At 43.3% G+C, this 14,087-nt stretch overlaps 1 protein-coding gene across 1 annotated transcript in view; it reads right to left on the bottom strand.

Annotated features, from left to right (window-relative positions):
- CCDC93 (coiled-coil domain containing 93) overlaps window positions 1-14,087 on the bottom strand; it is a 104,267-nt gene that overhangs the window by 19,292 nt on the left and 70,888 nt on the right. Inside the window, exons 13-18 of the mRNA XM_058548836.1 lie at window positions 9,571-9,633; window positions 5,949-6,022; window positions 4,716-4,797; window positions 3,761-3,832; window positions 2,348-2,401; window positions 758-820 (exon numbers count right to left, since the gene is read on the bottom strand). Of these exons, the coding sequence (XP_058404819.1) occupies window positions 758-820; window positions 2,348-2,401; window positions 3,761-3,832; window positions 4,716-4,797; window positions 5,949-6,022; window positions 9,571-9,633 (408 nt within the window). The remainder of the gene's footprint in view (window positions 1-757; window positions 821-2,347; window positions 2,402-3,760; window positions 3,833-4,715; window positions 4,798-5,948; window positions 6,023-9,570; window positions 9,634-14,087) is intronic.

Genomic DNA, 14,087 nt, shown 5'->3' with positions numbered 1-14,087 from the left:
ATTTTATTTAATTCTGTGTCTCCTTAAAGATTAGTACAGTGTCCTTGCATCAAGGACAAATTTCACTCACCTGAATTTAACCAAACAGCTCAGCAAAATAAGCCAGAGCCAGAGATGGGAGAAACAGGGTCTCACTGGCCCCTGCGGCCCGTTGGCTGTTCCCACCAGAACCTGGACTTCCCCTTCCCAGAGGAAAGAAAGAAACTCCAGGCCAAAGTGCAACACACTTTAACTCTTGACTTATGAGCCTCCATGAGCCAGATCTGGGCAACATAAGGGATTTTCCAATGTCATTTTGACTTTATGTAAATTTAACTGTAGAGCCAACTTTAAGACCTACCTCCTCTGTATTTGCTGGCCTTCTCACAAACACCCAAGGCCATCAACTAAGAGAGCTAAAATGGGCACTTAGTCTTAGAGGAAAAGTACTAGATAAGAACATTAGAACTTGAATTCTGCCTCTGGCACTTACCAGTTGCTTGACTTTGAACAAGTATTTTAAGGATATGAATTAATTTCTTCATATAGAAAATGAGGCTAATACCTACTCTCCACCTGGGGTGAGGATCAAATCAAATGAGATGATTGTGCAAGTAACATACCAATATGAGGTGTCATTATCAACATCTTAAACCACTGAGTGACATCCCAAATAGAAGACTGGCCAACAGCAGCCTCAGTGCTGAGTCTCTAGTTCAGGACATTCATACCTAGTTAGATGTGTTTATGTACTTTTTTAGCTCTTGTTTTCACTCACCTGTAGTAAACGGATCTTGTAAAGTTTCTCTTTCTCCATATTATATCGTCTGTCTAGGTCTTCCTAAAAATTGGAAAAGGACATAATTATCTGAGAATAGGAGACTTTCATTCTTTGATGAAGTCTTTTGAAGTTGAATGTTTTTTATCCTATCTTGCCCAATCCTGAGGCCTCAAATATAGTTTCTCAATCAGCTGAGTTAGGGTCTGGATTCGGTCATGTGAGACCCCTGACACCCTTTCACATCACTTTATAACAATTCTTCCTTCTTCTGGGATCCAGGCTGAAGCCTGTGTTCCTGGGTTAGGTATCCCTCAAGTCCATGTGCCCTTCCCTCCTCCCCTAATAACTGAGGAGACAATTTATTACTTAAAGAATCTGCTGCTTTATGCCTCTGTGTTTGGAGACGATGCTGGTTTACTTTCCATGTTTCTATTTAGAGCTGCACTGTCCAAGATAAAGCCACTAGCCACATGTGGCTATTTAAATTTACATGAACTACAAGTTAAAAAAATTCAGTTTCTCAATTGCACTAGACACATTTCAAGTGCGCTCATGCAGGCCACATGCAGGCAGTGGCCACTGTATTGGACAGTACAGATATAGAACATTTCCACCACCAAAGTTCTTTTGGACAGCAGTGAATTTAGCACCTCACTGAACCCAATGAGGTAACAGAGATGGCTAGATGGCTGCAAGGGGTCAGAGATGCCCCTCTTCCAACACACACACACACACAGAGTCTCCTCCACAGGGCTCAGCTGCAGGCAAACCCCAACAGATTTCACTGTAGGAGTCCCGAAGCTCATTCTCTAAGAGCGTGTGAGGGCACAAAGGGAAGACAAACCCTAAAGGAGGCAAACGTTTAGAGGTTTTCCTGCGTCTCTCTTCCTCGTCTTCCTTTTCTATTTCTTTCTCCCGGAGGTTGCCGAGTGCTGGAGCGCTGGGACCACCGGTTTAAACCCAGGACAGGGGTCAGCAAACTACAGCCCATGAGCTAAATCCTACAGTCCTTGGGCCATATTTGCCTCTCTGCCTATTTTTGTAAATAAAGTTTTATTGGAACACAGCCATGTCCTTTTATTTACTGACTAAATGACTGCAGTATTACTAAATTATTTTATGTGTTGACTATGACTACCACAGTGGAGTTGGCCCACAACACTGAAAATATTTACTATCTGGCCCTTTCCAGTTTTCTGACCCTGGAAGGTAATACCACCGAGAGAGGAGTTTTCCCTCTGCACCACCCCCACCCCTCGGAGTCTACGGATTGTGACCAGCATGTGCGACCAATGTGGGCCTCTCCCCTTCTCAGCTGAGACGCCAGAGTGAACACAGAATGTCTGCCCAAGGCCCTGGGAGAAACCCACTGGAATGGTGGCCTTCAGGGCCGTCCCTGGTGAGATCCTGCCTCCATCTAAGGGGCCAGGCATGTAAAATGGAGCAATGCCCTGAGAGCCCGCAGCTGAGGAGGTGGTCGTAGAGAAAATTAAAGAAGGCATGAGAAAAACTGTCACAAGAGAGTACAAAGCTGGCCACCACACCCGCAGAGGACAGTGGCAGTCCTGAGAATGGGCAGGTACTTACATTATGAGTCATCATAGGTTTGAGGGCACCATGCGGCTCTCCACTGGAGAGGGTCTGAAATGATGAAAAGTAACAAAGAGCTTTTCTGAGTAAGGGGACTGGGATGGAAGCTGAGGTCTAGATGTAGGAAGGGTGGGGGCAGGGGACAGGTCACTGACCGTGTCTGGACAGGGAACAGCCTGTACATGAGCCCAATTTTAAACTGTTCTTAAATGTCTGTCAGTTACACACTAACAAGCTAAACTGTAACTGTCTTTGAATGTAACAATCCCTCTAACAAGATTGATTGCTAAGAAGAGAAATGTGATCCTGAAAGTTTGTGATCTGTGCAAACTCAGAGGCTAACTGAGCAGATGATTTGGCCCTCAAAGCTTCAAAGTCTTAGAAACAACTGGAAAGGCAGGCTGTGTGATAACAGTCACAGGACACCACTGCACGGCAAGATTCTGCCATTCCCCAGTGCCAGTCCTCACAAGTGTGAAGAACTGTGTGGCCCATCATGCCAGGGGGGAGGCACCTCCAAGGCCTGTCTCCCCGCTGAGTACGGCAGTGTCTCGCACAGCCAAGGGCAAACTCCCCCGGCTGAACGTACGTGGACTTATGCTGGTTGACTTAGACAAGTCTTTCTCCCTCTCTGAGCCTCAAGTTCTCCATTTCTGCAAGGGAGAGGGTGCCAATAATGGGTTCTGAGGCCCCGTCCCGCTCGCACTTCCTAAGCACAGGGGTTCTCAAGTAATAAGCTTTGAATGAGATGTGAGAAGGGAAAACAAAAACAGCAATCCCTACAATCTTATTTGGTGAGAAACAAACTTTTTGTGTATCCTTATGTTTTAACTTAATAGTTAATGGAAATCAACACTAGCTCCTGGAGGATCAAGTCCTTTGCTCAGAGGGCCAGCTGCTCAGATGTGCTCCTTAAGCCCACAGTGCTCCCACACTGCTGGAGCGCCAACATAAATCCACTCCTGCTCTCCTGTTGCGTGTTCACTGCTGCCTCCTAGGGGTGGGGCATGTCCCTGGGCAGGAGTGGAGGTGAAATGGGTAAACCGGCACAAAATTTAGAGAAGAACAGGTTCAGGGGGAAACAGAGCTCAGAAGGTTCCTGGAAACATGCCTTCCCTAAATGGAGGGAGAGGCCAGACTTATAACCTGCTACTTCCCGTCTGGGGTTGCTGCCGTCCACACTGGCTGCTGCCTTTTACCCACCGGAAGGAAGAGAAAGGAGAGGAAAGAAATCTAAGAAAATCCTGTGATGAGAACAGTTGAAGAATGTGTATTCAGAGGAACACATTAAGGAAACCGGCCAGTCCTCTTTAGTATCTGACTCTTTGCTGGTCAGTCCTCTAGGAATCCTTTCACCGTTTTAAGTCATAACAGCACTGAACGGTCTAGAGGATCCTTCAGAGGCTGTACCTTTTCATCTCCGCCTGGTGATCTCTCAGCTTTCAGGTTCTCAATTTCCTGCTGCAGCCGTGTCATCTCCTCCTTTAAAAGTGATATGAACATTTACAAAACTCAGATAAGCTAATAATTAGATGCAATTATTTAAATACTTTCCAGAGTCTTATTTTCATATTTTGTGATTTATGCTGGACAAAATTCAGATGAAGTTTTTTTTTCATGAGAACATGGGCAGCTGTACCTCAGTCAGAAGGAGCCTTTCTTTCTAAAGGGCAGGTGAGGCCCACTAATCACCGGGACACGGAATGGATGAATGGCTTAGACCCCAGTTTCAATCGGCCTCATTTGCTTCCTCTTCTTGACAAGCCAGTCCACTTTCCCTGGGACCCTCCGGCCTGGAGCTCACCAGGCCCCTCTTCCACTTGCCCTCCTCACCTACCCTTAAGTAAGATCCAGCTTCCAGATGGCCCCTGTGCCAGAGTGACCTCTCCTCCCTGGAGCTCACACAGAACTCTCTGGCCCTCACTTCCTGCCTCTCGCTGCCATCACCTGTGCAAGCATCACCCCCACTACTAGACCACGAGTTCCCAGGTGACAGGAACCAAGGCTTATACACGTGACACACAGACATCCCAGGTTTTCAAGACAGCTCTGGTTTCATAAGATGTTATTCATTTCACACTTCATAACTTTTTCTTTTAATTACATTTGTAAATTAGAAAACATTGTTTGTTAGACTATGCTCTTAGTTTTGGGGTTTGGCAGACACAGTTACTAATATAACTCACTTCTGGCATCCTCGGAGGGTACCTACCATAGTACTTTATTCATCTGACACATGACTGCTTGATCAATCTACTTTTTCAATTGCACCTGGACAGGATGCCACACTAGGACAAGGTGAGGTAAAGAAAGAGATTTTACAGGAGTCTTGGTTTAATGTCTGCCGAAACCAAGCAACACTTACTCGACAATGTGCTTTAAACTCCTGTTCCTGACTTTTCAGATTTTCATTCATGGCTACAAGTGCTCTTAAGTTCTGCAGGATACTGAAGAGAAAAGATCAAAAAGTGACATACAGCAAGCCATTACGATTTTATGAATCACAGCAAAAACCAAGACCCCAGTTAAAAAGGGACTCCTTTTTAATTTCCTTTGTCTCTCCCAAGAGTGTCTAATGGGTTCTCCACAAATGATGACTACCATTTAACTGACATTATTATTCATTTATATGCTGGAGTCTATCAGGCCACATCCAAACGACCATTACAGAATCCAGAATTAAAATGTCAACTGCAGAAACATCAATGAGTTTCAAGATACTGGATATATTTAATGATACCAATTAGTCAACAGTACTCAGAGCACAGACAGTATCACAAATCATTTTTAATTTCCATTCTGAAAAAGAAACAAGTTGCTTAATGTCATTAAAAGCACTAATTTGAAAATAAAAATGTCAAGTCTCTAACAGTACTTTGCTCCATATCATGAAAGCAGAGTTTCTAATTATAAAGCCATGTAATCTGTGGGTACTTCTTTGCTAAAAATGTCCATCAAACCCAGAACTGCTCAGTCTGTGCCTGAAGCTTTTTATGATTTCACAATCTCATTCAAATGAGTGATACTCAGGAGATTTAACCCAAACAGTTTGGTGCTAAAAAAAGATGCTAAAAAGAAGTGCTTCTTATATTTAATTTAAACTGTCTAAAGACAATTAATATAAAATGAAAAAAAAAAAAAACCCAGCAGCTGTTTCTTGGCAAAAAAAGACTGTACGTTTACTCCTAAGGAAACGGCTAAAATGTGTGCTGTTAAAACACTGGTAACAACGGCTGACTCCAAGGGAGGAGAACTGAGTGGCTGGGGGACAGGGGTGGGAGGGAGACTTTTCATTGAGTGCCTTTTTGTACTGGAAATATATTACTTAGTTTTTAAAAACAGAAAAAAAAAAAAAAAAAAAAAAAACATGCTGCTTCTGATCCAAAGGGGAAGTGGGAGAAGGAGGTGGTTATCTCAGCACAGCCCGAGCAATGGGGAGTCAGCACATTCTGGGTCTGCATGTGAAATTACCTGACCCGTAGGGGCCAGAAGCAATGACCCCCTGCTCCTTGGTCCTGTCTCAAACAAATTAAGTCACCACGTACTGGCAAAGTTAATCTCTTCAAAGAGAAAATAAACACATGCTGAAACCTCTCACCTTGGATCAGCTTTGGATTCTATCTTCTCGAGGGCCGCTTGTTCTTGGTCCAGTTTCTCACTGTAACTCTTCAACTGCAAGAGAGAATGGAGGCATCGTTGCTAGAGACTTGGTGGTATAGAAGAGTGAGCGCTTCCACTCTCCTTCCTCCTGGCTCACACTAGCACTCCACTTCTGACAGGTGGCCAAGCCCACTGGATTTGGCTGTACATTGAGAAAACAGGTGGACAAGAGAAACAGGATGGGGGTGGAAGGACAACACGGTAAGATCAAAACCAGACCCTTCTTGACACATTCTATTGGTAAAAGAAACCTTGGCAATAGCTTTAAATCACAGCAGCAAATGGGTGAAAAGCCAAAAATAACGCCGACAGCAGGTGCTTTTCAGTAGGAAGGGGCTAGCAAAGAGTGGCTGTGCGAGATAGACCTGGGTTTAAACTCCAGAAACCACTATCATGGCTAGTAACAGGCGCAGGGTTAAATCTCCTCTCTTCCTGAATAACTTCCTTTTCTTTTTCTGAGTCAGATAGTGAGGATTTTAAAAAAGAAATTTTAAAGAAACATATTTTATGAGGTGTGCAATTATACAATATAATATTAAGCTGCTATTAATAAAAAGTAAGAATAAAGCAGCTCTTTTATGATGAGCTCTAATATTTACTGTTAGTTGAAGAAAACAACATACAAAATCATGATTTCAACGTGCTTCCAATGTGTATAAAGGAATGTATACATGCATAAAAGAATATACACGTTAGTTGTATATGCATAAAATATTTCTGGAAAGATTCACAAGAAACTGGTTATGCTCCAGAGAGAGTAACTGTATGGTTGGGTTACAGGAATACACCCTTTGTACTTCTTGAATTTTCACCATGTGAATGAATGTGTTACCTATTCAAAAAAACAAGTTAAAAAAAGTTCTAAGAGCTCTAGTTGAAAACGGAAGACCAAGCACAAGTTGCAGCAAGCCCTTCCTGTCTCAAGTCCTAAAAAATCCAGACGATTATGTTGGAACACAGGACTGGGTACCTCGGGGACAAGAAAGATGGCCACAGAGAGGAACAGACTGTGGAGGACGGCTGTGTGGAGTCAGCAGACGCAGAAAGGACTGGTCTGCAGGGCTGGGATCTGCATTAGGAGCAGCCAGCTAGGCTAAGCAGTGAAGCCTGGCTCCCTTGACTCAAGAGCTGGTGTTCAGGCCCCAGAGGCAGGGCAGGCTCCCAGAGAGTCGGCAATACCGGGGAGAAATGGGGAGTTCCTGACCCCGAATATCAGTTATCACTGGTTGATCCCACCAAACAGTAGGAGCCACCCTTCCAAAATAATCACATGAAGCAAGCTGCATAAAATGGAATCCACACAGCTGGTATCGGGAAATTTCAGAATCAAAGATAAGCATACCACCAAGAATTATCAAATATTTGAAGAAACACAAAACCATTAAAAAGATGTATCAACTCAACCAATGAATTTTGATCTGAAGGAATAGTTTACAGATCAAGAAAAACTTTAGACACAATAAATGCCCTAGAGAGAGAGGAGAGGGTATTGCATACATTAAAAAGAATCAACCCCATACACAGGAAATTAAAGTTGTGCTCACTGAAATTAAAAGTGGACAGGCTAGAACCTGGCGGCCCCTGCCAGTGCAGCCTCCCCATAGGTGTCAGGTGCTGTCATCTGTCCTCTACCTGCCACGCCCTGCTTTACTTTTCCTAAATTTACTGCAAAGACGGGTCTTCCCTGTTTTTTAGTGCCACTAGGTCATCTGGAAGGGCAGGTTTTGCTGAAAAGTTAAAACCTGGGCCCACTGGCAGGAAAGGGTTCAGAGTGCTCATTTTGCTCAATCCTTGCCTTGAATAGATAAGGAGACTGAGGCTCGAAGATGAAGTTCATTACTTATTCAGAGGCCTGGTCTTCAGTATTCAGACCAATCAGGCCTCTTCATAAGTTGTTCAGCACGAGGTTTCGTACAGCTTGCCATTTTCCTAGATGGGAATTAGTTTGACTGCCCTAGTAGACAGTAAGCTCTCTGGGAGGTCTTTGGTGCCAGACTGGCAGCATTCAAACCCTGGCACCCCTCTGCATGGCCTATCTGCCTCAGTTTCCCCATCTGCAGACAGAGATACTAACGGTGTGCTGCCAGGGTTGTTATGAAGATTCAGTGGACAAATACAAGTGATGTGCCCAGAGCACACCCAGCACATAGTTATGCTGGCTGCGCTTACTATTTGAGGACAAGAAGACTATCTCTTATTATTAACTTAAATCACACCCTCTACCTTTCCAGCATAGGAAACGGGCTCAACAAAAAGTGACTTTATAGCCACTTAGGATTTATATCCTAAGACATATAAGTGTCTTAGGAAATTGATATCAAGATGTTTCCCTTTAATCTCCTCCAGATTGTTATGCAAAGACTGATCCATGACTTGGTAACTTCATGCCAGGGATTCTGGAGCATTAAAAGTAGGACAGCAGCAGGGACTCCATCCCAGGAGTTTGCCATCTAATCCATGAGGAATGTAGTCACAGAGGAGTGTAAAGAAAGCTGATCTGTCCAAATGCAACACAGGCATCTTTAGAAAGAATGAAAAGAAATTTATTCTATTGTCATTCTTGTGCCTGCCCTTTTCAAAGATTTTGACAATAATCGAAGAAACTAGTCCAGTCAGAATTAAAAAGCTTTGTCAGGTTTATAGCAAGGCAGTGGACTAAGTGCTGTTATATTGGTATAGAAATAAGAATTTTAAATGGGCAAATTTCATGTGAAATTAAAAAAAAAAATAAGGACTGCCTTGGTTTCAGAGATGTCTTCCACATGGTCCAGCAAGTACTCGATGGGGTCCTTCCTCACAGTGAAGCCCTTGTAGGGTACAGCTATGGCCTGAGCACCGAAATCACAATGAGGAGAGCTTTTCAGATCCGGGTGACGACAGCTTTCTGTGGAAACGCGAGGGACAGGAATATCTAAACTCCCCTCGTGACAGAGCTGGCATTAAAAGCAATTGTCTTCCTCGCCTGGTTTCCCAGGCAATCAGAAGTGGGAGGTAAGCAACACTCTGACGCTCATGTGAGATGGCACACTCACAACCTGGATTAGAAAATGGATCACATGGTTCAAAATAAACCACAACCCTCCTCCTCTCCTCAGACCCCTCCCGCACTCCACCCAGGAGATAAGCGGCAATGGTGAACACGAAATTATACTCCTCTGTAGTTCTCTCATCCTACAAAAAGAAACCTCACTCTCAAGGAATTCGGTATTTTGGAGTTATTCTACAACCTGTGGCTTGAGGAGCAGGGTCCACTGACTGTGAACGACCCTGCCTGTTCTTCTGTGTGGCCTCTCCCCTGTCTATCAGGCCCGCCCTCCTCAGGAGCCCTTCCTGACTTGCAGCCCACCAAGATCAGTGATCACTTAGAACATGGCCACATGGATAGACAATGGCATGAGTCACACACTACCACGTGACTGTCCATGTCCCCAAATGGACCTGAGCCCTGAGAAGGGGATCATGACTCCTCCACACAGAAGGATGACGCAGGGCATTCCACTAGTAGTGCAGGTCAGAAATGATTCTTAACAAGGCCCACAGAGGAAGAAGAATCTGCTCACCTCTGTCAGCGTTTTCTTCATTTCGTCATATCTGGCTTGTAGGTTGGTATGACTTGCCTGCAGCTGTAAATGAAAGATAAAAGAAACCTGCTCTCATCTGATCCTTAAAACAACACAGATATGGGTGGTATCCCCATTTCAAGATTAGACAAAGGAAACTCAGAAAGATGAGCAAATAAACTGAGCAAATGAAGGAATTTTAGAAGGATTATCAAGTGAAGAAAAAAACTCATATAATTAGCACCAACTACATGTCAGGTGATGTACTAGGTCTCCTGCATAAATCCCATCACTGAATCTTTACATTCAATGGAAGAAAACATTCTTCTTATTTTGCAGATGAGGAAATAAAGACTTGGGGGGGTTAAGTTACTTGGCTAGAGTTTCACAGTTGATAAGTGATAAGGCCAGGATTTGAATTTGGGTCTGACTTTTCTGTATGGCCACCATCAGTCCAGTTAACTAACTGGCCCACTCACAGAATACAAACTGCATTTCAGCACTTGGGATTCTAGCACAGAATCTGACTGGTTGGCAAACAATGCCAGACAGGAGAAAGGATTCACAGCTTCAACACTAAGAGAAAGAAAATGAATTATGTTTACTATTCAAAGTCATGTAATTGTAAAGTTACATCTAAAAATATCACTTCCCTTTTCCTTACTAAAAAGGTGTATCGGGCCGGCCCCGTGGCTTAGCGGTTAAGTGTGCGCGCTCCGCTGCTGGCGGCCCGGGTTCGATCCCGGGCGCACACCGACGCACCGCTTCTCTGGCCATGCTGAGGCCGCGTCCCACATACAGCAACTAGAAGGATGTGCAGCTATGACATACAACTGTCTACTGGGGCTTTGGGGGGAAAAAAAATAAATAAAATTATAAAAAAAATAAAAAATAAATAAAAAGGTGTACCTTTGTGCTATCTATGACTTTGTGCTCTTTGACTCTGAACTTAGAAATCTGAAAACATTCCATTAAAAGATCAAAGGGTTTGTATATTTCTACTTTTGAAAAGGCGAAGTGGCAGAAAACCACCATCAGACTCTTTGGTTGTTACCTACATACAAATTAACAATGAGAAATTTTATCCTATATCTCAATGATTATTTCAAAATAACTTGCCCCATCCTTGAACCTATGAGAAACCTATTAAGAATTATGTCACCTTTAAAAATCGTTACTCCTAAGTCATGTTTCTAGTTACCGGTCTTCATGACTGATGAACGGTTACATTTCCTTCAAGGCCCATCAAGAAGCCAACTTGAGCAGAGAGCAGAAGTGATAAAGGCCGGAAGCAAGTGGGTTCTGGTTTCTCTCTTTTCAAAGGGAGCCTCTGTCCAACGAGAACTTTTATTACCCTGTTTATGTAACTGGTAGATAAAGAGTATTTCTGGAGACAGTTTGTTTTTCTCTTGAAATTCTAGTGACTGAACTCTTGAAGTTCTTTCGGGGCTCCAGGAAGGGGTCTTGGCATTTTCCCACCTGCTTCACCCACGTTCCTGCCCACCTCTCGCCCCTGCACCCACTGACCCATCTGACATTTACCCAATGGTCTGCTCAAATGAGGTATGTGTGGGAGGAGATGATGAATATGACACAGTCCTTGCCCTCAAGGAGCTGAACCAGTAAACCGGGGATTAGAGTAAAGTACAAGAAGAGACGGGGCAGAGACAGGGCCAGGAAAGAGTCAACTTGCTCTTCCGGGAGTTCAAGGAAGGCTTCACCAACAAAGACTCATGCAAGTTGGAGCTTGGCAGGGAAGGAGGAGCTTGCTAAGAAGGGAAGACTCATTTCTTCTCTTTAACTAATTTAACTAATAAGAGCTCTCTTCATCTGCTCATGTTACCATCTTTTCTCAAACAGGGAATGTCCCAGGAGCTTAGTTTTCATCTTGCTGGAGTCCTCCATGATTCTCCTACCTCCATGTTCTTCTTCATCATCAACCCCATGACTTAGCCCAAAAATTCAGCTGCTGGTTAACACTTCCTTTCTGGATTCCTCTTTCTTTCCTCAATATCAGGTTTCTTCTCAGCTATCTACTAGCTGTATTCCAGTTCTCTGCCTCTGCAGCATATTCCCTTGTTGGACCAAGAGATGTTCTTTATTCCTTCTCTTGCATTACTACTCCTCCCATTTCTCTGTTGGGCTAAGACCTTGTCCATGGTTCTTACCACCAAGGTGATAGTTGCATCTTGGTTGCTTTCCACCTGCATGACCTTGTAGGAGAGGATCTTGGATATAAAGAGTTGGCATTCTCTCATATACCATTAGTAGAAGTGTAAATTGGTAAAATAATTAGTGAATAATTTGACAGTTTCTAGTAAAATTGAAAATGCTTATTTTTCTGATCCAGCAATTCCACTTCCTAAAATCTATCTTACAGAAATACTTACATATTTGCATAAGGATGACGATACAAAGAGGTTCACGGTAGCATAAATTTGCAACTGAGGGGAAAAAACTCTGGAAAAACCTACATGCCCATGAATAGGGGACATGTTAAATAAATTATGGTACATATATACTATGTCACAGTATGCAGTCATCAGAAAGAATAAAGTAGATCTATATACTCAAATCTTGGTTCCACCATTAATAACCTGTGTGACCACAGGCAAAACTGCTTTACTTCTCTGCGTCTCCGTTTTCTTATTTGTAAAATAAGAATAATAGTACTTCCTTCATAAGGATGTTGCATGAACCAAATGAGTTAATTTTGCAAAGCACTTTGTAACTACTCAGTAAAAAAGTCCATATTAGCCATTATTATTACTGACAGAGAGATATCTGTGAAAGAATAAGTGAAAAATGAACTCAATTTTGTAACCAGACAACCTCCTCTCCCCAGGTGAATGGGCACATGTAAGTGTTTGCAAAGACCTAGAAAACAGTGGCTTGCTCTAAGGAGAGGGGTGGGGCAACAGTAAAGGGGACTTTCATTTTTATCTTTATATAGTTCCATTAGATTTGGTTTATTTATAGTGAGCTGTATTATACTTATAATTTTTTTTAAAAAGTGGTTGAAGCATTTAAAAATTGATAGAGATAAAAAATGTTTCGCACATCTACATACACACACACGGAGGATAAACTCTCACTATGACTTGTGATCCAGTGCCCACCAAAAAGTGAGTATGAGGCAGATGCACAGGGCCAGATGAGGTGGCCAGGGAGGCGGTCGAGGAGAGAGAGTGTGGAAGGTGCTGGATGGAAGTTCCAGAGACCTGGATTCTCACACAAGAGGCTTGTTGTTTGCCACCCTGTGACTTCTGGCACATAGAATCAGACTATGAGAAGATGAAGGGATTCTGGAGACCAGCTAGCCAGAGGTGAGCAACCTTTTGTAGAAGGGCAAATTTAGGGATAGTAACAAAGTTTAGTGGCTGCAGATTTTTTTTTTTTTTTTTTTGTGAGGAGATCAGCCCTGAGCTAACATCCGCCAATCCTCCTCTTTTTTTTTTTTTTTTTTGCTGAGGAAGACGGCCCTGGGCTAACATCCGTGCCCATCCTCCTCCACTTTATATGGGACGCCGCCACAGCATGGCTTACCAAGCAGTGCGTCGGTGCGCGCCCGGGATCCGAACCAGCGAACCCCGGGCCGCCGCAGCGGAGCGCGCGCACTTAACCGCTTGCGCCACCGGGCCGGCCCCAACTGCAGATTTTTTTTGATAGGACATTCCAAATTAAAATCGGTTTAGCAAGTTATCTAGAAAAAAATGCATATTCTTACAACTCAAATCATTTTTTGAGAAAAAATGTTTATGAAACTGTTGATGTTGGCTTTTTTTTTTTTTTTTTGCTGAGGAAGATTTGCCCTGAGCTAACATCTGTGCCAATCCTCCACTATTTCATACGTGGGTCACCGCCACAGCATGGCTGATGAGTGATGTAGGTCTGCATCCAGGATCTGAACTCGTGAACCCAGGCCGCCAAAGTGGAGTGTACCAAACTTAATCACTACGCCATGGGGCTAGCCCCTTTGTTGGTTTTTAATCTTTACAAAACATTCATATCTAGTTTAATTTGAGAAACTTTCTAATCTTTTGTTCCTTACATTTGCATAAAGCTTTGGTTCATAAAAAGTACATTCTTGTTTATATTTTCATTTAATCCTTGAAGCAATCTCTCTAGGCACATTTTTAGCATCATCTGAGACTCTTAACTCATATGTGCTATGTGACCCTGGGCAAATCTCTCCCTTCCTACCTCATTTTCCTCATCCGGTTGGCCTAGCTACATGGCCAGGGACTACTGCATATGCTGGTCTTTAATAACACTAACCACAGCAATAATGATTGTTGTCCTTTATTGAGAGCCTGCTATATATTAGGCAGTATGCCTGAAAAATAATAGGCTTTTGGTAAACAAAGGTTCTGAACCATTTGTAAAATAGACCCAAGAGTTGGAGAGGATGGCCCTTTCAGCTGGACTAAGAATGTTCCAGGACTGCCACTGGATGGAGGCTTAGCCTTCCTTCTCCCCAAGTGTAGATGGAGATAAAAGCAAACATCTACTCATGT

This window comes from Diceros bicornis, chromosome 10 (genome assembly GCF_020826845.1).
Source record: "Diceros bicornis minor isolate mBicDic1 chromosome 10, mDicBic1.mat.cur, whole genome shotgun sequence".
NCBI classification, from domain to species: domain Eukaryota; kingdom Metazoa; phylum Chordata; class Mammalia; order Perissodactyla; family Rhinocerotidae; genus Diceros; species Diceros bicornis.
This window is presented reverse-complemented; position numbering and strand designations above follow the sequence as displayed.